Below are 26,342 nucleotides of genomic sequence, written 5' to 3'. Positions count from 1 at the left end.
AAAAGAAAATCTATGATTTACTGAGCCACGTGTTACCACTGTGCAGCATGTGGAGCGTGTCAGAGCATCACCAACAGCTATGCTATGGTCATCATCATCATCATCATCATCATCATTATTATTATTAAATCTGCATCCACTGACCTTCTTCACCAGCTTCCCCTCTGACACGTCCGTAGACGCCGCTTTTTTCATCTCAGTCATGGTTGCAGTCCAGCTGGCATACACAAAGATGTCTTCTTGGTCTCTGTGCGTCGGTCCGGTCCACTCCGCCTCTTTATCTGTCACTGGAGCATCTGACCCCAGTTCATAATCTGAGGTATATCCCTCCTCTCATCCCTCAAGCTCTCTCTATCTTTTAGCCTTTCTCTTGAATGTAAATTCATCGTCTGTCTGCTTCTCCTCTAATTGTTGCAGCTGTGCCCGTTCACACACACTGAGACGCATTAAGGTGGGTCTATGTTTGGATTTTGTCTTTTTGAACACATTTTTATTTGTAGACGTTAAACAACAAATAAAATAATTAGAATTTTGTATTTTACAAAAGTGTGCCAGTGATAGTCCACATCCAATGTGAGCCTAACTCAGTTTTCTGTTCATGTGACATCCCTGATAATCCCATATTTATTTCCTCGCTCGCTCTCTGATTTCATCTGCACTGGTTCTAATGAGGCTGATCCTCAAGCCGCTGCTTTTTTACAGTATTTTATATTGTTTATCATAGTCGTCCCATGATTGTGCATCAGGTGTGCACACAATTGCGCAGACTTATGCACAAGACAGTGAGCAGGAAGTTTAATGGGGATGAGGTGGACTTGGATAGGAGATTCAAAGGAAGTGAAGTCCTTAGAAGTTAACTGAAAGGGGATCAGGTGGAAAATAAAGCGAGAGCAAAAATAAAGAGAGGATGAGTTCAGCTCAGCTGGAGCTGATGTGCAGCTGTGTCGTTTTGTGTCTGCCCAGAAGACAAGAAACAAAAAGAGTTTCCCGCTGTTGCAGTTTATCACTCAATCAAGACTCTGTTTCTGTTGAGGCTTGCAACAATTAGAGTTTATAGGTCTTTTCTGTATAAAAAGAAAAATCACAATGGCAAAACCCACACAATTATCAAAATTGTTATGACATGATTTGAGAAATATGTTCCCTTTGCTTGATTTCAATTAGGGGGGAAAAATCATAACTTTCAAATAACATGATTTAAATAAATATATTATTTAATTATGTAATAAACCCTCAGGTTCTTTGGTGCCAGGTTTTTAAACTGAGATCATTTCATGGTCCTCAGTTGGAAAAGGGTGGATTGCTCTCTTCAGGTTGAGGTTCTGCCTCAAGTGGAGGAGTTCAAGTATCTCAGGGTTTTGTTCATGAGTGTGGGAAGAATGGAGCGTGAGATTGACACACGGATTGGTGCTGCGTCTGCTGTATAGCGAACTCTGTGCCGGTCCTTTGTGGTGAAGAGGGAACTGAGCTGTAAAGCAAAGCTCTCTGTTTATTGGTCAGTCTACGTTCCTACCCTCAGCCAGGGTCATGAACTCTGGGTAGTGACCGAAAGAATGAGATGGTGGATACAGGAGGTTGAAATGAGTGTCCTCCACAGGGTAGAGAGATAGGGTGAGAAGTTCAGTTATCTGAAGAGACTCGGAGTAGAACAGCTGCTCCTCCACATCGAGAGGAGCCACTTGAGGTGGTTCGGGCATCTGGTAAGAATGCTTCCTGGGCATCTCCCTAGGGAGGTGCTTCAGCCATGTCCGACCGGGAGGAGAACCCGGGGAAGACCCAGGACCCACGTCTCTTGTTTGGTCTGGGAACACCTTGGAATCCTCCCAGAAGAGCTGGAAGAGGCTGTGGAGAGAGATGTCTGGACCTCCCTGCTCAAGCTGCTGCCCCTGAGACCTGACTTTGGAACGAGCGGAAGATAATGGATGGATGGATGAATGGATGGATGGATGGATGGATGGATGGGTCATTTCCTGGTGTAAATGATGTGATGCTGTCAGGATTGTTCCAGATCCAAAATGGCAGGCAAATGCATAGCAGGCAGGTTGAAATCTGTACAAAACTTTATTGAATCCACAACTCAAACACTGAACAGGACCATGAGGATCTGACCGAGGTGAAATAAACCCAAAGATCTTCTGTAGACTGGGATGGGAGCGAGGCTGAATAACCGATGGAACAAAACTGTGAAATTAAATACGTAGAAGAACTGAGGACGACAGGTGGAAATTCAAGGACAAAAACAAACAACAAAACAAGCAAACAACTAAAATACAAAGAAACTCTGATAAAAACTAAAACAACCTCAAAACCCACAACAATGACGTATACTGTACACAAGTACTGTGAGACGTCACGCTCATTGCATGTGCTTAGGATAACTCTCAGCTACTACCACACCAAACTTTAGGGTTATACCTCTTTAACTGACTTAGTTACAAGTTTTGTGTTTTTTAGTGTATTTGGCTGTGGAAGCCATCTTGAGTTGGAGTGACTCCAAAAGTGAACAGTTGAAGTGCATCTCATTGTGAGTTTCTGCAAGTTTTATTAAAGTTCTTCCAGTGGAGATATTTTGATAACAGACACACACCTGCACACCTTCAATAAAAAATAATGGTGTTCATTTTTTTTTTAATACAGATTTTTTTATTTGTCATGTCGCCTCATAAGAAAACAACTCGAATGTGTTAAACTTTGCATGTTTTTATTCCAGCTGATGGTTTAATTTGTTGTGTAATTCCATACAACGGCTTTTTTTTCTTCACATAACTTAAACCTCTCACAACGAGATAAAGCCTCTCGAATTTAAAACAAAACATGTTGAAACAGATCCCACTTGGAGCTCTTAAAGATTCCCATGAATTTTCCAGGAATTGCAAAAACAGTGAAGCAATTCTGCCTTTAGGCAAACCACAAAGTAATCAAAACGTTAAAATGTGGACAGGATTTATGCTTTTTTCAGTGACTCACTTTATTTCATTTAGATGTTTTGATTCTGCAGGATATTTAATGCCATATATTTGTCAGCTTTAAAATCTTGCATTTGATTGTGAAATCTAACAATAAGTGAAACCCAATAGTTGGAATAAAACGGCTGAGAATTCCTTGAAGGAACGCACGTCGCCTGCTGCCTTTCATGCATGAATTTCAGACTAAGATCAGAGTCGTTTTCTTAACTGTGCAGTCTCAGGTATCTGCTCAGTGTGGGTGTTAAGGTTGACTCGCAGCTACTACCACACTGAATATTAGGTTAATATCTGTAAAAGTGACTGAATTAAAGACGTTTTTGTGTAGAGTGATGCTGATAGTCTGTGGCTGCCAACTTGATTCATGTTCACTACAAAAGTTAATCAGTCATAGATGCACATCCAGTCATTACTTTCTGGGCGTTTCATTAAAATCCATGCAGTGCTTCATAAGATATTTTCTCAACAGACAAATAAATAAGCAAACACTCTGAGACACAAGCAACAAATGAAAATGGTTTAAATCATATTTATCTGATAGATTCCATTTTGTTAATATAAATAATTAATCTTCTTCGTACACCAAAATTAGTCATGGAGTTCCTCAGGGCTCATTGCTTGGGCCAATAATCTTTACTTTATATATGCTTCCATTAGGTAAAGTTATTAAACAGCATGGGATACATTTTCATTGTTATGCTGATGATACACAGTTATATTTGTCCATTAAACCCAATGAATCAAATCAGTTGTTTAAACTACAAGCATGTCTTAAAGACATAAAAACCTGGATGACCCTAAATTTTCTGCTTTTGAACACAGACAAGACTGAGGTTTTAGTTTTTGGACCTGAGCATCTTAGGAATAAATTTTTCAGTCTTCCCCCCCTCCTTGGATGGCATTAATCTGTCCTCCAGCTCTAATGTTAAAAATCTTGGTGTTTTTTTTGATCAGGACATGTCTTTTATCCCCCACATTAAAAACATTACTAGAACCGTCTTCTTCCACCTGCGTTATTTCGCTAACATTAGAAACATCTTATCTAAAAATGATGCAGAAAAACTGGTCCATGCATTTGTCACGTCTAGACTGGACTATTGCAATGGTTTATTATCTGGATGTCCAAATACTTCTTTAAAGCGTCTTCAGTTGATCCAAAATGCTGCTGCCAGAGTCTTAACTGGAGTTAGTAGGAGAGATCATATCTCCATTTTAGTTTCTCTCCATTGGCTCCCTGTCAACTCCAGAATTGAATTTGAAAACCCTACTTCTAACCTGCAAAGCCCTCAACAACCTAGCTCCGTTTTATATTACAGATCTTATTATTCTATATTTTCCTAACAGAGCACTTCGCTCTCAGGCTGCAGGTTTACTCGCGGTCCCTAGAGTTTCCAAAAACAGAATGAGAGGCAGATCTTTCAGTTCTCAGGCTCTTCTCTTGTGGAACCAACTTCCAGTTTCTGTCCGTGAGGCCGACACATTATCCAGTTTTAAGACTGGGGTTAGGACTTTCCTTTTTGATAAATCTTATAGTTAGGTTGGCTTGGTTTCCTGAGTTGTCCCTTAGTTATGCTGCTATAGGCTTAGACTGGTGGAGGACAAGCTGACCACATTTTTTCACTATGCTTTTCTTTACTTTGCTCAAACTGTTTTGTATTTTGTAATTATTTTTTCTATCTTAACGTGTTTTTTCTCTTTCAGGTACACCAGGACCTATACCTGGACCTACCATTCTGTGTTCGTTTGTCTCTCCTTCCTGTCCTCTCAAACCCAGCCGAAAAAACAAAGCAGATGGCCGCTTGTCCTGAGCCTGGTTCTGCTGGAGGGTTCTTCCTATTAAAAGGGAGTTTTTCCTTTCCACTGTTGCCACTGTGCTTGCTCAGGAAGGGAGACTGTGAAAATTCCACTTGTCTGCTGGCTTCCATAGTTAGAGAACTTTACTAAATGTCTTTTTAATGTATGTGAATGTTCCTGTAAAGTGCCCTGAGACAACTTTGTTGTGATTTGGCGCTTTATAAATAAACTGAATTGAATTGAATGAACACGATCCCTGTCCAGCCATGGTGGCAGATGATGTAAAAACATTACATTTCTGCATAAAATACTAAAATCATCCAAAAAATTATAATTAGGCATAGCCCAGGGCTAGTCATCTAAATTGCTCAGGGGGGCACAGTTACTGAAAGCCAAAAGTTCAAGGGCTGGACATCCAGCAGTTATTGTCATTAAATAAGTTTGTTTTATGGTTTAAAATCTAGTTTTATTTCAAAATGAGCCTATTGTTGGGCCAAACTGAGTTCACCCGTGGGCCTGATATGGCCCCTGGGCCGCCAGTTGAAAAGCTCTGCTGTAGCCCATTATGTGTTTTTGAGAAGTAGTTTCTCTTTTGAAATCTGGGAGTTTTTCTTTTAAGATGGTGCAAAAAATGAAACATGCGTCAAGCCCTGTTCTGAGGCGAGTTGGAGCAAAGCATGAAAAAACCACACACACTTCTTTTTTTTAACCATTTGCTCAAGTTTCAGTGTTCGTGCTACACAATATGTAAGGTCACTGCAGTGGTTCAGATTCATTCAACCTTTATTTATACAGGTTAATCCCACTGAGCCTCGGGGACTCATTTATAATAAGATAAGATAAGAATAGATAAGAATCCATGACAAACAGCTGCTTTCATTCTGTACAGATCAATACCCAACATGGCAGTTTCACTGAGACAAAAAGGTACTTAAATGATAAAAAGTGTAGAGAATCTTGTTTTCTAGTCATAACAAAACATGCTTTCACTTCTGGAGTAGAGCTTTTCCACTTTAAGAGAATGCTGAGTCACATGATGTTTACTTTGGAAATCTGGGAGATTTTCTTTTGAGCAAAAACAAAAAAAGAAGGAGAAGCAGCATGTATTCAGGGCTGTTCTGTTTTGAGGAAACAGTGAAATAAACACCACATACACACCAAAAGGGAAAATGCTGCTGTCATCCTGCTTCCCGTCAACCCCATAAATACACATTTGTCTCTAAGGAGAAGAACAGACTTCTTCACAGCAATGACTCAGGTCTCGGACATGGCTGTGGAACATCATATTCCAGCAGGCGTCTTCCTCTGGCCTGGAGGAGCATCTGGTTCACCAAATGAAATAAATAAAATTCTTCACATTCCAACGTGGAACTCCTGTGTAAACGAGCTCAGACAGGGTTAATGATAGCAGTGTTTGAAAGGATGCTCACACACACACACACCCACACACACACACACATACGACACACTGAGCTCAAACCACAGAACTCTCAGACGTGACTGAAACACCACAGAGATGTGAGGAAACGCTGCTGCAGCTCAAAGTCACACTTCCTGCTTGAAGCTCATCAGGTGAGAGCTGACCTCAAACTGGTGAGTCCGTGCACCAGAAATAAACACGTCTGCAAAGTTAGATGTATCAGCTGTTGTCAAGTGAAGACAAAACAAAATGCTCCACATCAGAAAGTTTGTTTCTGTTGATTATTTCATATTCTTACGTTTGGCATTTATTAAACTTAAAAAAAAAAAAAAATTCTCTCTGGTCATCAATTCATTAATATTTTAACCATTTGAAACAAAAAAAAAAACACTGAAAATGCATTCAATGTGCAACAATGCAAAAATGATGTGTGAATGCTTATTTCTGAAGAACTTGCTGAAAAACAGCTGAAATTAGCTAAAAAACATGCTGAACTATAGCTGAAATGGAAGAATAATCCTAAGTAAGCAGAAGAAAGCATATTTTTAAAATTTGCTTTAAATAAGCACAAACGAGTAAATTAGCAAAAAAAAAAGGCTAAAATTAGCAACCAAAAAAAGCTGTAAGTAGCTGAATAGGTAAACAGAAGCTTAAGTTACCAAAAGGAGGTGGAGAGAGCACAATTGTGCCCAGTTAGGCTGAAAGAAGCAGACATGAGCACAAAAAAGAGGAATTTATCTGAAAAAGCAGAAATTTGCATTAAAAAAAACCCCAACTAAACAGCTGAATAGTAATTAAAAACAGAAAGAAGCTTAAATTACCAGAATGAAGTAGAAAGTGCTTTTTTTTCTGAATTGCTGAAAAAAGTTGAAATGAATGCCCAAAATGTGGATTTAGCTGAAAAAAGCTCAAATTAGCATAAAACAGCTAAATTGTAGCTGAAATAGCAGAAAAAAGCTGAAACTAGCAGAATTAAGCTGAAACGTAGATAACAAGCTGAAATTAGCAGAAAGAAGTTAGAAGAAGCACAAAAATGTTGTAGTTAGCAGAAAGAATCTGAAAGGAACATAAAACAGCTGAAAAAACAGCTGATCTTAGCTGAAAAATGTTTAAATTTGCATATGGAAGCTGAAAGAAGCCGACGCAGAACAAAATGTGAAAGGAGCAGTAAAAGGTTGTAAACAGATCTAAAGATATGAAGGATGGAAAACGAGCTCAATTCATTTTCTATGAGAGAAAAATGTCAGAAAAGGCTAAATATTTCAAAAAGTTAAAGTTGCACCGAAACCAAAAGCCATAGCAGGATTGTCCTGAAAGAGCTGAACGTTTTGATTATGATTTGTTGAAATAACACAAAAACGGTGGAACGAGAAAGATGCAAAAAAAATGTAGGAAAGAAAAATGGATCACAAAAGAATGAATGCTTCATAAACGTTCACACTTTTTATAAAAAAATATTTGGTTTAATGTAAATTATGTAGATGTTTGGACACGGGACAACTATCTTCAGAGAGCTGGTGTGCTCTGTTCGAACACCTGCAACCCCAAATCTAAAAGAGAGGGGACGTTTTGTAAAGTGTGAACAAATCAGAACGGCGTAAATTAGATTTGTTTCTATCATAAATTTTAAATAGACTTTTTTTCTCCCTCAACATGTTTACCATGTTCCACCATTAATAAAATATGAATTAATGAAAGTTAGAGGGCACGATGCAGCAGTTAGAGCTGTTCCCTCTCAGCGAGAAGATTGCAGGATCACCTCCTGTCCCGGAGCGTTTCTTTGAATAAACATGAACACGTTGATTTCCTCACAGTACTCCTGTGTCCTCCTACAGACAAAAACAAGCTCATTAGGTTAACTGGTAACCCTGTGTTGTCTCTAGGTGTGAATGGTCGCTCATCTTATAAAAGATAAAATAAAATAGAACTTATTGATCCCACAGGATATTGTTGAAACTCAAGGTCACATCTCCCACTAAAGACTTTGAAAAAGTTGTTCATGTTTAATTCTTCACTGGACTGCTGTAGGGCTTTGTGCGGTGGTTCGGATAGATCACGTTGGCATCGCTTACAAGTTGTCCAAAACGCAGCAGCGTGTCTTTTAATAGGGACTAAAAAACACATAACCCTGGTCCTGGCTTCTTGTCCACTTACGAATTGATTTTAAGATCTTACCGCTTGCTTTTAAAGTTTTCAAACGTCTGACCGGATCATACTTATGTGATCTCCTAAACATCTACACTCCAGTGAGAGCACTCCGGTCTACCATCCGGTTTCTCTCAGACATTCCTGGATCCAAACTGAAACACGGTGGTGACCGGGCTTCTGCCGTTTCTCCAAAACTGTGGAACACTTGACCTGGTTACGTATGATCCACTGAGACTGTTGAGGCGTTTAAATCTTTGCTCAAGGCTCATCCTTTAGCTTTGGCTTTTGATTCAGGCAAAGTTTGAGGTTCAGTTAGAGCTGAATGTATTTTATAGCGTGTTTATGCAATTTATTTTATTTTGTTTATTCATTTGTTAGGCCAGGGTCAGAGCGCCAAGACCCCCTCCTTCGGCCACTGCCTGTGGTCCTCTTGGGGTCGAGGGTGAGTGAGGGAAGAACGGAGCGTGAGATTGACAGATGGAATGGTGCAGCGTCTGCAGTATTGCGGACTCTGTGCTGGTCCGTTGTGGTGAAGAGGGAGCTGAGCTGTGAGGCAAAGCTCTCTGTTTACCGGTCGGTCTACGTTCCTACCCTCACCTATGGTCACGAACTCTGGGTAGAGACTGAAAGAATGAGATTGTGGATACAGGCGGTTTAAATGAGTTTCCTCTGCAGGGTAGCTGGACTCTCCCTTAGAGATCAGGTGAGAAGTTCAGTTATCTGGGAGAGACTCGGAGTAGAACCGCTGCTCCTCCATATGGAGAGGAGCCAGTTGAGGTGGTTCGGGCATCTGTTAAGAATGCTCTCTAGATGCATGGATGGATGCATGGATGGATGCATGGATAGATGCATGGATGGATGCATGGATAGATGCATGGATAGATGCATGGATGGATGCATGGATGGATTGTTTATCCGTGTTTTCTTGATGACACAAGATGTCTTGTCTCGTCTTGTTTTTATTGTAGTTTTACATCTTCATTAGACTGAACTGTAAGGCACTTTGGTCAACATTTGTTGTTTTTAATAAGCTATATGAATAAATTGACATAATTTGACCTTGTGATGGACTTGGACCCTGTCCAGGGCGTCCCCCACATCTCGTAGCGTGACTGCTGGAGATAGACCCCCAAGACCCTGACAGGAGAGTGGGTTAAGAAAAAGAATTGATGGGTGGATGGATAAACATTTGCAAATTATTGCATTCTGTTTTGTTTTTTTACGTTTATCACAACATCCCCATATTTTTTCCAAAAGCAGGGTTGTAAATATTCATTAACTGGAAATGCCCAAGTTTTGTAACGGTGGTCTAAAGCTGGGAAGTTTCACTTTCACTCTTTAAAACAAGGCTACACTTTGTCTCTGTGACAGGAAACAAGTGATGGGCTTTTTTCACAGATGCACAAATTCCATTTGACCATGAGCTTTTCAGATGGGACAAGAATTTTTTTTTTTTTTTATAACTTCCCCTTCCTCCAGAATAAAACACTGCGAGTCACACTGAGCAGCAGGATCTTCATTCCATTGCATGTAGAGTGACACAGCAGAGGACAAACGAAACTTTGGCTCCAGACTTTACCGGGGGAGTCAATCTGCCTAGGGGAAAAAAGGAACAAGTTGTGTAACTCTTTTCATATAAAACACCGGGAACTTCTTTTAGAAACATTTTTTCAGCTCCACAGAAATCCTGGTCCAGTTGTGGTGAGTATATCTTGGAATTTATCTGGTTTTAATAGATATTTAGTTCTGTTGTGTCAAGTTTTACTACTTTGATTATAATTAAAAGCATCTGGATTCAAACATTTTAAGCATTTAAGACCAAAGCATTTATAAAGTAAAAGTAAAATATAAGACAGTTTTTGAATCTAAGATGTGGCGTAAATCAAGCATGAGAGTTTTAGCTTCATTTATGACAAAACTTAATTGTGAGTTTGCAGGTTACACAAAATTATTGTTTACCGTTTAGCAATGCTCCAACCATTTAGACCGGAGACCTTTGGAAATCATTACGACCACGCCCACAACAAAAACAAGCCAATCACAACAAACCACTGTCGAACCAGGAAGTAATTTAAAAGGGCCTTAAATGTAGCCAGTTACGCTGTTTAAAATATCCGTTCACCCTCTACATCATGCTGTACAGTACAGTGGAACAAATAGAACTTGGGGAACAATTCTGTGTTTATGTATTTCAGAGAGTCAGAGTTTCTTTATTTGTCATTCGCATCACATGTGGTACATCTAGTGGAATGAAATTGTGTACTCAGGGTCCCAGTAACATCCAACAATAGCAAAAATATAAAGTCTAAAAAGAAGCAGTAAGTAAGGATCTAAAATATAAACTAAGATATACGCCAAAAGATCTAAGGCATATGTCAGTCACTAATAGTGCAAAGCAGAACACCAAACAACAGCAGCACGATTCTCATAGGTTCTGTTCGGCTATCATTTACACGCTTAATGCGAGCACTAACATAAACTGGGATTTAATCAAAGCATGCAACAAAAATACAGAAACGTGGCGCCAATAGTGAAAAATAAATGAAAAGAAATAAACGTACAGCAGCATGGTCGTAATGGCAGAGCGGTTCTGATGACAGTGAGGTTATCTTAGCAACATGGTCCAGTTAGCAGCATGATACTGTTAATGACATGGTGTTGTTAACAGCATTAGCAGGTCTTGTAAGCATGTCCCTTCAGCAGCATGATGATAATAAGGAGGACCGCAGCAGCTGCCTCTCAGACCACCCTCCAGAACCGGGTCCAGCAGGCAGAGAACATCTAAAGTTCCCCTGTGGAACCAAGTGGATCCACAGAAATTGGTCCGATCAGGGAGGCCTGGACCTGAAGGCAGCCTAACATGCATGTTTTAGGTCTGTGGGAAGAAACAGGAGTACCTGGAGAAAACCCACGCATGCGCGAGAAGAACATGCAAAAGAAAGACCCCAGGTCCAACCGGGGATTGAACCCAGAACCTTCTTGCTGTGAGGCAACATAACCACTGAGCTGTCATGCTATAAGTTACACTTATACAATTTACAGAACACGGACTGCAGCTGTAGCTGTGTCACAAACTTCAATTTACCATCTTTTATTCAGCCAATGTCTGTCACACATTTCTAACGATCTGCCATTTTTTTAATTGGGACACCAAGGGTGAAAGAAAGTTGAATAAAACACACAAAACTTTAAAACTGTGACCGTTCACATTATCTGTGCAGACAAAGTCTACAATTGTGTGTGTATATCAAATAACAGGAGAAGACTCTTAATATGTTTGTTTTTTAGGAACAAAAGCCAACTTGTATAAAGGTCCAGCTAGACTACGACACAATAGGAAGGTTAATGGCTTCTCGCTGAGGAAGAGCCGGAGGGGAAGTTTGTACTTTGTTTGAACTGAAGGTGAAGAAACTGCTCTGAAAATTTACACAAGTCACCGACTCACTTCCTGCGAGTAAATGAATTGCACTAATCTCACTAAATCACACTTACCCATTTTAAAAAAAGAACTGCAGTGTGGCCGTTGCTTTAGTGGCTCATCTTTGAGTTCCTTTGGGTACACTGGAGTCATTGTGCGAGAGGCGGAGGACACCCTGTCTCCCGTCCATCACAGGGACACATAGAGACAAACGAGACAAACAACCTTTGGGACAGTTGCCAATCAACCTGACGTGCATGTTTTAGGTCTGTGGGAGGAAACCCACACAGCACGGAGAGAACATGCAAACTCCACCCAATGGCCGCCGGCCACTACGGGAATCATACGCTGACATTAATTCTTTGTGGTGAAACATTCTCTTGGTTAGAAGTTATTGATGAAGAAGTTGGATATTTATTGATTAAAAACTGTCTTCGGGAAAACAAACACTTTTTGTAGTAGTTTTTATGAAATGGCCATGAGTCGTGGCTACGAGCGGTAAAATTTACATTTTGTTCTTCTTAATGTTGGTTTAAACTAAATATTTAGCAGCTTGATGATTACTAGGAAACATTTTCAGTAGTTTTAATTAAAACAAAAATGAATAAATCAAGTGGTCTCTTTAAGGTCTTCGGGGGTCACAGCCATTTTTTAAATTTTACTTAATTTTAAAGTTAAATATCACCTTTTACTAATTCTGCAGAACACAAACAGTGCTTTCAATTACATTTTTTACACACTATACAAAGCACATTTTATGTCTCAGGGAGTGTGTGTGTGTGTGTGTGTGTGTGTGGTGTCAATGTATTTCCCAAGGAAAGTTGAGCATGAAGTGCTCAAGTGGCTACAATGCTGAAAAAAACTGGGGATCAAACCCACAACCCTCTAATCCATGGATGGCCTCCCTGCCGACTGATCCAAGTGTCTTGTGGTTTATGCAATTTTTTCTCTTTAATTTTCTTCTTCTGCAACTTTGTTTTTGTGTGCATGTTGGGTTTTGTGTGTCTGTGCTTGTGGTCTTTTGTGTTTGTGGTATTTTTGTGTGTAGTTGTCCTTTTTTCATGTACAATGCATTTCTGTTCATTTTATTTAAACAATGCCAAATATATGTGCTTATTCTTTAAATCCACGCTCCTCTGAACCCTTTATACAGATTTTAGTGTGGTAGTAGCTGAGAGTCATCCCCATCATGCACTTTAAGCACAAAGATCTTTCTTTTTTTTTTTTACTTCGGCATACAAGTCAGTAAGCGATACGCATTCTGTTAAGAATGCTCGTTTAATCGTTTAAATGTTTTGTGTTCTAGTTTAAATTTCAGAAATATGTTTTTAAATTGACATTTTTATGAACTTGTGCAGCAGAGGGAAACAGTCACTTAAATTCCAGCATTTGCTTAAATAATAGGTCAAGTAGGCTGTTGACATTGTTTCTGTTTACTGAAAGTTATTACGCTTGTTTTTTTTTTAGAATTATGACTGAAAGAAAATGACTGATATATATCATCTTTGTAAATTTTCTCAGGACAGCAGCTGAACATTCAGTCCTTTGGACAAAACGCCCGCTGCCCTTTCTTTCTATTTTCCTGCTCGCTCTTTAACTTTATATTTTATCAACTGTTTGTCACAATCACTCTGGCAACATCATTCTTAACATTTTCTGTCACCGGATGTTCACGCTGCTCTCCTGCTCTTTCAGTATTTTCCTTATTTTTTCATTCAGATTCTAAGTCAAATCTTCTGCATTACCGTATGTTTTGCTGTATAAGTCTCTCTTTTCTGTATACATTTACAAGTCCTGCGACTTATACACCGAAGCGACTAATAAATGTTTTTCCCCCCATATTTATAAACCAATTTTTGGCTGAGATCTAATGATTTCATTCATTCTGACATGAAAAATATTAATCATAACTATTTGCAGCTGCTAGAGGGCCCTGGAGCAATTTGGCAAGCCGAGTGTCTCATTAATAGGTAAAATTGGCATTTAATGAGACACGGCTTGCCATACCAAACCACCTTCGTCTCGCTCCGGAACTCCTGGAGCAAACGTCAAATCAGCCACATTTTTGCTGCGCCGCCCAGGAGAAATGCAGCTGATTTGACCGTTAAAGTGCATTTATTAAGGAAAAGTTCAACTGAGACACACCTTTACTATAATGTCGAGCAAACAAATAATTGTTTTTAAGTGTTAATCTTGTTAAATTATTGTTAAAGTCCTCATGTGCATGCTCCTGCAGCCGCCATTTGGCAGACAATCAATTTTTGGCACAACACCGATCCACATTTCCAGGTTGTCAGCGGTGACGCATAATAGATGCGACCTATACAGCGAAGCCACTTATTTATGTTCTTTTCCACTTTATTGGACATATTTGGACTGATGCGACTTATACGACAGCACAATGTTTATGTCAGAAAGTACGGTAGACCAATAAATTCCCTAAGAATAAAATAAAAAACATTTTTTTCCATCCACATATTGCTTTTTACTGTTCAAATTAAATTCAAAGAGTGAATCTTTTTCATCTTTTTGTTTACCAAGAATGTGCTCATTATGAGAATTTTCAAATTGGAAATTAGATACTCCTAAAGGAATAGCGACACAGTTCATTGTCAGAATTCTGATTAAACAAAAAACTAAGAAATGAAAGATTTTTTTCTGAATTTGTTAGTTTTTGTTTGAAACTGTAAAGTCTAGTAATGTAACATCTTCAGTTGCTTCCTCCGTCCTCCTTTTTTTTAAATTGGTTTCCTATGTTGGAGGTAAATTGTTGAATATTTATCATCTCGACTTGATGTTTAATTCCGGCTTGTCTCTCAATCTTCATTCTGTGATCTTTTCCCTTCTAATAAGAACTGCCTTTATGATAATCCCATGCTGCGGTGGCCTACATTATTTCAAAGCCTGTGTGTGTGTGTGCACATGTGTGTGTGTGTGCACATGTGTGTGTAAGTGAGACAGAGACAGAGAGAGAGAGTGTAAAAATAGCGGCACATATACAATAGTGCTGATGAGGCCGTCGATCAAAGTGGAAGTCAGATTTTGATTAAATTTAATTATTCACAGCGGTGGTCAAACTTCAGTAATTCTGATTTGAAGACTTGAACTCGAAAAGCCTAATCCTGATGTCTCATCTCATGTTTACATGTAAACTGTACTCTGCTGCACCTTTGTGGCTGGAGCTAGCATCACATGACCCAAGTAAACCAATCCATCCATTTTCTTTATGTGCTTTTTCTTTTCTGGGACGTGGGACAGCTGGTGCCTACCTCCTGCAGTCACAAGGTGAGACTGGGTGGTACACCCTGAACAGGTCTCAAGCCCATCACAGTGTCACCTGGACATGTCTCCAGTCCATCACAGGGACACATAGAGACAAACAAAACAAACAACTATTCACTCTCTCACCTAGGGACAGTTTAGTTACCAGTTAACCTAACATGCGTGTTTTTGGTCTGTGTGAGGTAACCGTAGAAAACCCACGTGTGCAAAAAGAGAACATGCAAAATCCACCCAGAAAGGCTGAGATGCAAACCTGCGACATTTTTGCTGCGAGGCAACATCTCTTACCATCATGCCACTGTGTCACCCCCACAGATAAACTCGTTCACCGTTCCAGATGATCTGCCTGAACATTGTTGGATTTTATAACCTGGATTATTGAGCATGAATCTTGATGTTGTTCACCATTGCATGCAATAAATTATCATTTGTCAGCAAACACTACATTTTGTTTTTATTTTTTACTTCGGGCGGCACGGTGGCGCAGTTGGTACAGCTGCTGCCTCTCAGTGAGAAGGTCGCCGGAACAAATCCCAGCCGGGCTGATTGGTAACTCTAAATTGTCCCTAGGTGAGAGAGAGAGAGTGAATGGTTGTTTGTCTCATTTGTCTCTGTGTCCCTGTGTCCCTGTGATGGACTGGAGACCTGTCCAGGGTGCCCCCGCTTCTCACACAGTGATGGCTGGACTTGGGTACCAGTGACCCCTTTGACCTGAAAAAGTAGAAACGGGTAAAAATAATAGATGGATGGATGAGTTTTTACTTCACAAGCTTAAATTTCTTTTAAATTAATAAACAGAATAATAAATGTGTACGTTGTTTGTTTTTGTCTTTCAACCCCTCTTGACTCAAAACTTCTAATCATCTTTATAACTCTTCTGGAACAGTTTATTTCAGTTAGTCAAAAACAAATAGCTGATCATTTTAATGCTGAGTAATATTACTCAGTTGTCTGTGTTCCAATATTAACAATATTATTATTCATTATATTTTTTTCACTGCAGAGTCATCATGGCTTCGTTGTTGGGTGTAGCCCTGCTCGTTTTGGCTCTACCAGGCCCCACCGTGGCCTTTGCTCCGATCGGGGGAGGGGCATCCACCCATGAGTCTATTACAAAAATGGCTCTTATGAAAGTAATCGAAGAGACGTGTAGGATAATGGTTGAGGAAACTGGCGAGGTTTTCAACCCCACGGTAAGTTGGAAAATAAATCACATTGTTAAAAAACAAAGGATCAAATCAGAAAGCACAACATAAATACAAGTAACTTGTTTTACAAGGTTAAAATTCAATGTAAGTTTCAATTCACCCTTTTATTTATGATGTTTTAAGCTCTTATTTTGTCCTCCAGGGTCCATCTCAGCAGGAGCTCATCCAAGCTTGTTTAGGTCCCACAGCAAAAGGAGAAGTGTCTGGTGCCAAATTTCGCTCTGCTCTTAGAGAGATCACGCTCCAGAATGGGCTGATAGACATGGACTTTGTCAACAGGTAAAGTAGAAGAAGAATAAAAAGAGACCATAATTTATATATCTCTAAAATACATCTTTTTTGTGGAAAACATCCCTCAGTGCTCCACATCACTTCCACTCTGAAGCCTTCTTGGAGGGCCGTGGCCTCATCATGGAGGGCATGTTGGCGATTAAGGCTAACATCCGAGAGGATAACTTCAAGGCTGCTAGGGAAACACTGGGCAGAATCCTTCATACATTACAGGTGAGGGGAAGAGCTTAGGTACCGTACTTTCACAGTAAAAGTCGCACCTTTTTTGCCTAAATTAGCATGCTCTGCGACTTATACAGCAAAGCAACTTTTTTCCCCATATTTATAACCCAAGTTTTGGCTGAGATCTGCCGATTTCATTCATTCTGACATGAAAAATATTGAACACTACCATTTTCAGCCGCTAGAGGGCGCACAAATAATATGGCAAGCCAAGTGTCTCATTAATAGTTAAGAGTGGCTATTAATGAAACACTTTGCTTGCCATACAAAGTCACCTTCGTCTCGCTCCGGAACTCCTGAGCAAACATCAAATCAGCTGCATTTCACCGCACCGCCCAGGCGTTAAAGTGCATTTATTAAGGAAAAATTCAACTGAGACACACCTTTACTATAATGGCGAGCAAACAAATTGTTTTTAAGTGTTAATCTTGTTAAAGTCCTCCCGTGCACGGTCCCGTGACTGCCATTTGGCAGACAATCGATTTTTGGCACAACACCGGCCCACGTTTCTGGATGGTCAGCAGTGACGCATAACAAACATGACGCTTCAGCAGTGATGCTTAATAGATGCGATGTATATGGCAAAGTGATATATTTATGTTTTTCCACTTTATTAGACATATTTGGATTGATGCGACTTACACGGCGGTGCGACATATACGGCAGAAAGTACGGTACATAAGAACCTAAAAATGGCTACAAGTTGTTTCGTTTTGTTAAGTGGTTAAGTAAACTCGTCCCAATTCTGAAAATGTTTGTAAAAACCATACCTTAAATGTATTTTGTCGACAACCTTTCAGTATTTTATAGGTAGTGAAATTTAATAAAAAAATTGACGAAAACTTGCTAAATGCAGATATTTAAAGGCAAATAGATTTTTTTATAAAGCACATGCTCATTAATTATCAGGACTTCTACAGTCACAGTAACTGGGTGGAGCTGGGATACACAGAGCCATATATCAACCTCATACGACCAGACCTCCCTCTGGAAAATCTGGCAAGTAAGTGTGTCTTAATGCTGCTTTCTATAATTCTGTTTTTTTATTGGGTGACCAAAAAGCAGAAGTTATAAACTTTTGAATACAAACATCCTGAGATGCTTTTTAAAGTGTTTTTTTTTTAAGTTAATAAATTAGTAGTTAAATGAAGGAAGAGATTAGAGGTGCTCACCCAAGTTGCTTTATACATTTGTCTTGTGCAGATGTGAACACTCCCACCTGCAGCGACTGTGCAAGCAAAACATGCCAGAATCAGATCCTCCCCGATATTCTGATGGAGAAAAAACTCACATCAGGCTACATGGGAATCTTCTCTTCTGCAAAACCTGAAGGTATAATGTGTTTTTCTTTTATTTATCTTTAAAGAATAAAATTTAATTGCCCTTCAGGGTGGAATGTAACCTTCCATCCATCCATCCATCCATCCATCCATCCATCCATCCATCCATTATCTTCTGCTTGTTCCGAAGTCGGGTCGCAGGGTAAACAGCTTGAACAGGGAGGCCCAGACAGCTCTTTCCACAGCCACCTCTTCCGGTTTTTCTGGGAGGACCCCAAGGCGTTCCCAGGCCAACCGCGAGATGTAGTCTCTCCAGCATGTCCTGGGTTTTCTCCCAGTTGGAAATGGCAACTGGCTGAAGCACATCCCTAGGGAGGCACCCAGGGGGCATCCCTTAAAAGGAGTCCCTAGGTGGAGCATCTTCCAGCACTTCTGCTAAGGACTCAGGCTGGGTACTCCAAACTGCTGTTTGGCACATATGCACAAACAACATTCAAAGCCTGTCTCCCCACCCAAAGGCACAGGGAATCTATCTTCTCATCCATCAGGGAAAACTCCAATGCTCAGGGCACCAAGCCGGGGGCTAACTGTAAGCTCACACCAGTCCAACACCTCTCCTGATGGGCAACTGTAGAGTGGAATAGAGTCCATACCCTCACAAGCACATTGGTTCCAGAGCTCACAAGGTGAGCCAGACTATATTTAGTCAGTACCTCTCAACCTCATGAACAAGCACAGGCTTCTTTCCCAATAAAAAGATGGCATCCAGTCCCAAGAGCTCACATTGGTAAGCCAGGATCAGAGCACCAAGGTCCCTGCATTGGCTATTGCTCATGGCACCATGCACTTACCATACCATACCATACCATACCATACCATACCATACCATACCATTGTATTTATAAAGCACTTAAAACAGCAAGAAAACCAACCAAAGTGTGTTACAGCAAAAACTAAACAAGCCATACGTGTCATACACTTGACTCGTATGCCCCCGCCTGCAAGTGGCGGGCCCACAAAAAGGTAAATCTTTGCAAGTTATTTGTTCTGACCCAGCCAGGCTCCATGGATTAAAGCTTGGTCACCAGGTGCTCACAGTGAGACCCTCACTCAAGCCTGGCCCTGGGTGGGGCCCCAGTAACCCACATTTTGGCTAGGAACATTGAGATCCTTGTTGCATACCCTGTTCGTAGGACCAGTCTGCCATGGAAGACCCTACTAGAGGCAACTGCTTCCAACTGTTCATTCAACTCCTATGATTATTAATCCATCATTAGTTTTATAACAGTTAGTATTAATTGACTAAATGAGGTTTTTCCAGACATGCATGAAATGTATATAAATTGTAAATTTATTGTATCAACACATCAAACATGATTAAACTTTTCCTGTGAGTCATTAAATCTATAAAACCACATCTGAGTAGATTGTAGCTGCTTGACAAGTTTTTCTCTCTCCCTCAGGTAAGTGCAGCCATGGAGGTGAAGAAGATCTTACCAGCGCCAAAGTTCCTCGAGGAGGCATCAGCAAAGATGAGCGTCGCTCAGACAATGTGGCTCTCCATGAAGCTGCTATAAAAACCGCCACAGCTGCCAGCATCCAGCTGTTGGAGGACATCCGCTCAGCCGCAGGAGACCGGAACTTTCTAAGGTACAACGTGATTTTAAAATAATCTATCCTTATACAAATAGAAAGTCTAAAGTTGTATGTTGTGAGAAAATAACAATATGGTGCCCTTTCTCACAGGATGATGGGGATTGCTCGCTCATCTGTGTTGTCCTTTGTGATTGACACCACGGGCAGCATGTCAGACGACATAGAAGAAGCTAGATCGGTGTGCAGTGAAATCATTGACAGCAAAAAAGGAACGCAGGATGAGCCTTCCGAGTATATCCTTGTGCCTTTCAATGATCCAGGTATGAACGACTCTACTTTGCTATTCCTGTTAGGAACTCATCTACAGAGCCAGATTGATTCTTCATGTTACCACTGCTTTACTAGTGGATATATTGAAATGTAGAGTTGTCTTATGGAGGTGAATACAATAAATCTGCATTAATTCAAAACTTTGAGTCATAGGTTAATATTGTTGCTTCACTTTTTTGCGGTTTTGTAGATTTTGGACCTCTGATCAGGACAACTGACCCTGAAAAAATGAAAACTGAAATCTCTAAGCTCAAAGCAAATGGTGGAGGGGATGATCCAGAGATGTGCCTCTCAGGACTTCAGGTACTACAATGGGCTCTGACATCTTTATTGTATAACTGGAAAGCTTTTAAAGTAGTTTGTCAAAATAATAGAGAAATGAATCGTAACTGTATATTTTTCCGCCAGTTGGCTCTCACTGGTGCCCCTCCCTCATCTGAAATCTATGTTTTCACTGATGCTCTCGCCAAAGACATTGCCCTGAAGGACACTATATTTGCTCTCATGAGAAGCTCCAAGTCAACGGTAAATACAGATTTGTATTGAATAGAAATCATTGTTCATACAGTCCAAGTAGTTGAAGTTAAGTTTAATAAAATCTTATTAACATATCTTCATAGGTGTCGTTCTTTCTGACTGCAGTCTTCAGAAGGCGTCGTCGTTCTATCTTAACTGCTTCTTTTAGAGACTACCAGGACTTAGCTTTGGCATCTGGAGGCCAGGCCATCCAGGTGTCCAAGGCCCAGCTGTCTCAGGCCACAGACATTATTCTTGACACGTCAACTTCAGCCCTGGCAAGATTATGTCACTCTGCATCTATTTTCTGTTTGAAGCATGGACCAGGCCTTGGGACTGGTTTAATGAACTGAGACGTAAATCAAACATTTGTCTCAACCCATCCTCCATTCCAGGTGACAGTACTTCAGCGAGCAAGGAGCAGTGGTAGTGCAGAGACATTCCCCTTCATGCTGGATGAATCACTGAAAAATATCACAATCTACATTACGGGAACATCCGTAACTTTTACACTGACAAACCCTGCAGGTAACTCACAGATCCAAACACAGTGCAGGTGATTTAGAATAAGTGTTAATCCACCTGGAACAATAAAACAACTAATGTTAAATATTACAGGAGTGAGCCAGAATCAGAATGAGGCCAATGGTAAACTGGGGACTATTAAGACAGTGGGAAACCTCTGGAGAATCCGTCTCAACTCTGACAAGCAGTCAGGAACCTGGCAGATCAACATCAACTCCAATCAGCTGTACACACTCAAAGTCACAGGTAAGCTACTGTTTGTTTGCTTTATATATTCGTTCATTCAACCTTTATTTAGACAGGTAAATCCCATTGAGCCTTGAGGACTCATTCACAAGAGAGACCTGATTATATACAGTATTTGTGTCCACCAGACAAAGGGGCATTCTGTTCAATTAAGTTAAATTGAACAGAATGTCCCTTTATCTTTTGAACAGCTTATTGCACTTCACTATTCCACCACCAGGTTTCCTTATCATCCATTCTCTGTCCAGATGACACACCAAGTACCTTCCTACCTGTCTCTCTAATTGCTGATGTTGTAGTAGCCCAGTCATTTGGAAGCTCTTTCTTACCACCCAGACCTTTCAACATCTCATTTCTGTAATCACAACATTCTTGTTTCCTCAGCTTTCACCATTTGGTCTTCTTCTCTGATTTTACTATGTTTCTCTTCTTCACAACAACAGTCATTCTACACACAACCACCCTATGCTGTCTGGCCACACTCTCCCCTGCCACAACCTTATACTCTCCCATCTTCCTCAGATTTCCTCTTCTACACAGGATGTACGGTAGTCTACCTGTGTACTCTTTCATCCAATAAGTGTTGACTACAGCCATTTCCATTCTCTTGGCAAAATCCAAACCATTTGTCCTTCCTGGTTTCTTTCTTTGACACCAAACCTACCCATCACGTGCTCATCCCCTCTGTTTCCTTCACCAACATGTCCACTCAGGACTACTCCGATCACCACTCTCTCTTCCCTGGGAATACTCTCTATCACTTCCTCTAGTCTAGATCCTTCCAAAATTTCTGTTTTTCTCTATGTCACATCCAACCTGTGGAGCAAAACCAAACATTTAGCATTAAACTTTCTACATCAGATTCAAAAACACCCCAAGATAAAACATTTATATTAAGTGTACTGTATCCATGGTTTCAAGAAATTATTTACCAGTATTTATGGTTGCTGTGTGGCTGAATTAGTTTTCATTGATCATTTGTAAATGGTAAATGGACTGTACTTATATAGCACCTTTCTGTCTTATCAATATACTCAAAGCTCTTTACAACTCAGTCTGTGCCTCATTTACCCATTCATACAACACTCTACTAGATCTCTACAAAGCTAATGGAACAAATCATTCTAAAGAGACTAATCAGTGCTTTATCACATTCATACACCGATGGGACACACATCGGAGGCAATGAGGGGTTCAGTGTCTTGTCCAGGGACATTTCGGCATGTGGCTGCTGATGGATTCAAATTCCCAACTCTTGCATCGGAGGACGACTGCTCTAACCACTCAGCCACAGCCGCCCATCTGTATTAACTGCAAGTGTTTTTGTTTTCAGGCCAAAGCATCATTACATTTATTTACGATTTTGTGGAAAAATTTGGAGGACCCCACCCAGGTTATGCTGTAGTCAGTGGACGTCCGCCAGCAGGTACACTGTCTTTCATTTAAAAAAATCCCAACTATACCCATAAAAGAAGTTGCACTAGAAAAACATTTACTGCTACAGCAGCAGCATCTATGTTGAGAAAGTGTGTAGTTGTCTAGAACATGACAGTGGCAATGTTGTGAATTACCAGAATGTAAAAGATATATCCAATCACATGTATGTTTTTGTAAACCAGGACAGCCTGTCACCCTGATGCTCTCAGTAATTGGCAGAAAAGGACCGTCTTCAATAACTGTTAAAGAAGTCGGTTTGGTAATTGTGTCTGGTCCTGAGGCTGTAACCAACGGAAAAATCACTGACACGGGTGATGGAGACATCCTGGTCACTGTTGATGCGGTTCCTGAGGGGGAGTTTGTGGTTGTTCTGAAAGGAACAGACAAAGTGTCAAACAGTGAATTTCAGAGGCAGTCAACCACCCAGATGTCTGTCTCCAAAGTGGATATTCAGGTCTGTTGTTTCACCTCCCTTTAGGTCCTCTTACAACATTGGCTTGAATAACACACACCATAAAATGACAACTGAATATTCAGATTGAAATAATTGGATATTTGTAAGAATTCTGACTGTTTTAGGTACATATGAATGACATCGGTCCTTTTCAACCATCTGTTGTACTTCTCTAATAGGCTGTGGTGGACAGCAGTGTGGAGCCAGGAAAAACATTTAAGCTCCCCATCAGTGTGATGACACAGGGTTCTGGTGGTACATACACCATCAATGCCAGGAATGACAGAAACTTTCCCATGACGTCCCAAAAGACGTAAGATGCTGCCTCTGAAAGTGGTTACTTTGTTAAATGTTTCTGAATAAACCAAATTATTTTGGGATGAGAATATACCGTTTTAATACATTATCAATAAAGTCTGCCATATAGCAAAAAAGTCCATGCTCAATAATCCAGGTATACTATACAACAATTTTCAGTCAGGTCATCTGGACAGTTTCTTTTTTGCTGAAATGTTTCACCTTCCATCCAGAAGGCTTCATCAGTCAAGGAAACACAAAACACAAGACTGATTCTTCCCCCAACAGCTTACTCCAAAGTGGAACAAACCAGTTATGTTGGTACTAAGATGGTATTTTTGGCACGCCCCCTCCTCAGTTGCCGGCCCTCTTCCTCGTCGACAGTTATGTCAAACATGTTCAAAACCAAAAAGTCCATGCTCAATAATCAAATTATATAATCCAACAATTTTCAGTCAGGTCAACTGGACAGTTTCTTTTTTTTTGCTGAAATGTTTCACCTTCCATCTGGAAGGCTTCATCAGTCAAGGAAACACAAAACTGATTCTTCCCCCAAACAGCTTACTCCAAAGTGGAACAAACCAGTTATCTTGGTGCTAAGATGGTGTCTTTGGCACGCCCCCCTCCTCAGTTGACAGCCCTCTTCCTCATCGACAGTCTGTCCATGCTCAATAATCCAGGTATACAATCCAGCAATTTTCAGTCAGGTCAACTGGACAGTTTCTTTTTTTTGCTGAAACGTTTCACCTTCCATACGGATGGCTTCATCAGTCAAAGAAACACACAACACAAAACTGAGCATGGACTTTTTTGGTTTTGAACCAATTTGACATGACTGTCGACGAGGAAGAGGGCTGGCAACTGAGGAGGGGGGGCGTGCCAAAGACACCATTTTAGCACCAACATAACTGGTTTGTTCCACTTTGGAGTAAGCTGTTTGGGGAAAGAATCAGTTTTGTGTTTCCTTGACTGATGAAGCCTTCCGGATGGAAGGTGATACATTTCAGCAACAAAAAAAGAAACTGTCCAGTTGACCTGACTGAAAATTGTTGGATTATATAATTGGATTATTGAGCATGCAACTTTCTTTCTGTGAGGCTACAGCAATGACCTCTGTGCCATCCTTAAATTTAATTCTTAATTGCATATTTCTGTTGGTTACCTGTTCATTGGGATTAAATTAATGTACATCAGTAAGAAGTCACACCCCATTTACCAGTCAAAATACAACTTATGATACACTTTATCCCCGTTCTTCATCCAAATGTATCATAGGCCCATGTTGCCCACTAAGGCAGCTACGTTATCTCTGATTTTCACAAATACTGTTAAACTTGTCTTAAAAATGCATTTTTTTCTTCTCTTGACAGCCTCACCCTGACGACTGGACAAGCTGCCAACGATACATTGTTCATCACTGCACCTGCCAGCACGCAGTCAGGCACTGATGTCACTCTGACCATTGAAGCCAAGTCGTCCAGTGGTGCAGACTCCAATTATGTCGTATTGAGATTGTCTGTGGTCACCAAGGTAACCAGACTTATGCTTTTCACACACAAAACATATGGCCACTTGCAGAAAAAAATGTCCTGCTATTGTGAATTTCTAAACAAGACAAAGATAAACTGATTTTCAAGCTATTTCAAGTTAATCATTCAATAATTTGAGCAATTTTTTTTTATTTTTTTTTATTACAAAATCTTAAAGAATCCAACACAAAAGTTAAAAAACTTACATATAAACTTCTTTGGCAAGTATTGTAGCTTGAAATAAATGTTTTAAATTAATTTTTTTGCTTTATAAATATTTTTCGATGGGTTTTTATGAGTTTAGAATAGAAGCTTTAAGCAAGGACGTTTTTATTAATCTTCTATTTTTGAGAAAATAGAAAAGGGAACCTTGTTTGCCAACATGAAGTGTACAAATGAAGAAGTTCTGTTAAAATGGGGGTTTATTTTTCTAATGTAATACTTTAATAAGCAAGAAAAACTATTTGTTTAGTGTCCTGATTCATGCTCGATAATCCAGGTAGAAAAATCCAACAAAGCGAAATCAGGTTCTCTGGATGGATTCAAAACAGATGTTGAAACGTTTCGTCTTTTATCCAAAAGACTTCTTCAGTCAGAGAAGCTGCAACAAACTCATTCTTATAAATATCACCTTCTCATAGTGGATCACCCAGTTTGCTGGTGACATCCAGAACTAGCTGTTCACATGATCAAGGACCATCAGCCTAATGACCGATCATTAGCACCCTGATGGCCGCTTGGTGTTCACAGGGGGCTGAGTGATACTAAAAATAATATCATTGAAAGAGGGGGACAGATGGACACGGAGGCTCCGCCCCTGTTTAATGATGGACAGTTTCTCTTTACAAAGATGGCCTCCTTGACTCCGATATGAACTAAGAATACACAAAACAATTATTAGTGCAAAAACAATACGCAGATAACAACAGCACGAACATGAGACTGTGTGAATAGATGAGCACGAATGAATTGGCCTGATGTTGTTGCTCTTCTGTGCTGGTCCATCCTTTTGGCCAGTGGTTGTTTAGTTTCCCCGATGTAAGGCTGATCACCCTCCTGACACTGAACAGCATACACAATATTACTCTATTTGTTCCGGGGGACTGGATCTTTGGGACAAACCAGTCTTTAATGTATTTTGGGGTTTAAAAGCCACTGGGACGTTATGTTTAGAAAATAAACGTCTCAGTTTCTCTGATACTCCCTCAACATATGGAATGACCACTGGTCTGGGTCTGGGTTCCTCCTTTTCACCTGTTGGCTGACTGGAGTCCTGTTTGGGTTTCTTCTCTGCTTTCAGGAAGGCCCAGTTAGGATATCCACATTGCTCTAGAGCCTGTCTTGTGTGGGATTTCTCCTTCTGCCTGGCTCCTGAGCTAGTGGGGA

General features: G+C 40.3%; 2 protein-coding genes across 3 annotated transcripts in view; one reads left to right on the top strand and one right to left on the bottom strand.

The window, feature by feature from the left end:
* The window catches only part of cabp2a (calcium binding protein 2a), a 35,195-nt gene extending 34,925 nt beyond the window's left edge, over positions 1-270 (bottom strand). For both annotated transcript variants that reach the window (XM_037690068.1, XM_037690067.1), the window contains exon 1: positions 145-270. In XM_037690068.1, coding sequence (XP_037545996.1) covers positions 145-204 — 60 coding nt within the window. In that variant the 5' untranslated portion in view covers positions 205-270. The remainder of the gene's footprint in view (positions 1-144) is intronic.
* A 5,811-nt stretch (positions 271-6,081) lies between these two features.
* The window catches only part of LOC119422679 (von Willebrand factor A domain-containing protein 7), a 21,602-nt gene continuing 1,341 nt past the window's right edge, over positions 6,082-26,342 (top strand). Inside the window, exons 1-17 of the mRNA XM_037690066.1 lie at positions 6,082-6,350; positions 16,029-16,218; positions 16,376-16,512; positions 16,593-16,737; positions 17,656-17,749; positions 17,950-18,078; positions 19,490-19,676; positions 19,773-19,942; positions 20,143-20,255; positions 20,361-20,477; positions 20,573-20,746; positions 20,864-20,996; positions 21,087-21,239; positions 22,573-22,665; positions 22,859-23,130; positions 23,310-23,443; positions 24,798-24,957. Of these exons, the coding sequence (XP_037545994.1) occupies positions 16,036-16,218; positions 16,376-16,512; positions 16,593-16,737; positions 17,656-17,749; positions 17,950-18,078; positions 19,490-19,676; positions 19,773-19,942; positions 20,143-20,255; positions 20,361-20,477; positions 20,573-20,746; positions 20,864-20,996; positions 21,087-21,239; positions 22,573-22,665; positions 22,859-23,130; positions 23,310-23,443; positions 24,798-24,957 (2,394 nt within the window). The 5' untranslated portion in view covers positions 6,082-6,350; positions 16,029-16,035. The remainder of the gene's footprint in view (positions 6,351-16,028; positions 16,219-16,375; positions 16,513-16,592; positions 16,738-17,655; positions 17,750-17,949; positions 18,079-19,489; positions 19,677-19,772; positions 19,943-20,142; positions 20,256-20,360; positions 20,478-20,572; positions 20,747-20,863; positions 20,997-21,086; positions 21,240-22,572; positions 22,666-22,858; positions 23,131-23,309; positions 23,444-24,797; positions 24,958-26,342) is intronic.

The sequence above is a fragment of the Nematolebias whitei genome, chromosome 16 (genome assembly GCF_014905685.2).
Source record: "Nematolebias whitei isolate Nwh7 chromosome 16, NemWhi1, whole genome shotgun sequence".
NCBI classification, from domain to species: domain Eukaryota; kingdom Metazoa; phylum Chordata; class Actinopteri; order Cyprinodontiformes; family Rivulidae; genus Nematolebias; species Nematolebias whitei.
Note: the sequence above shows the minus strand (reverse complement) of the source record. Positions and strands in the feature narration are given on the sequence as shown.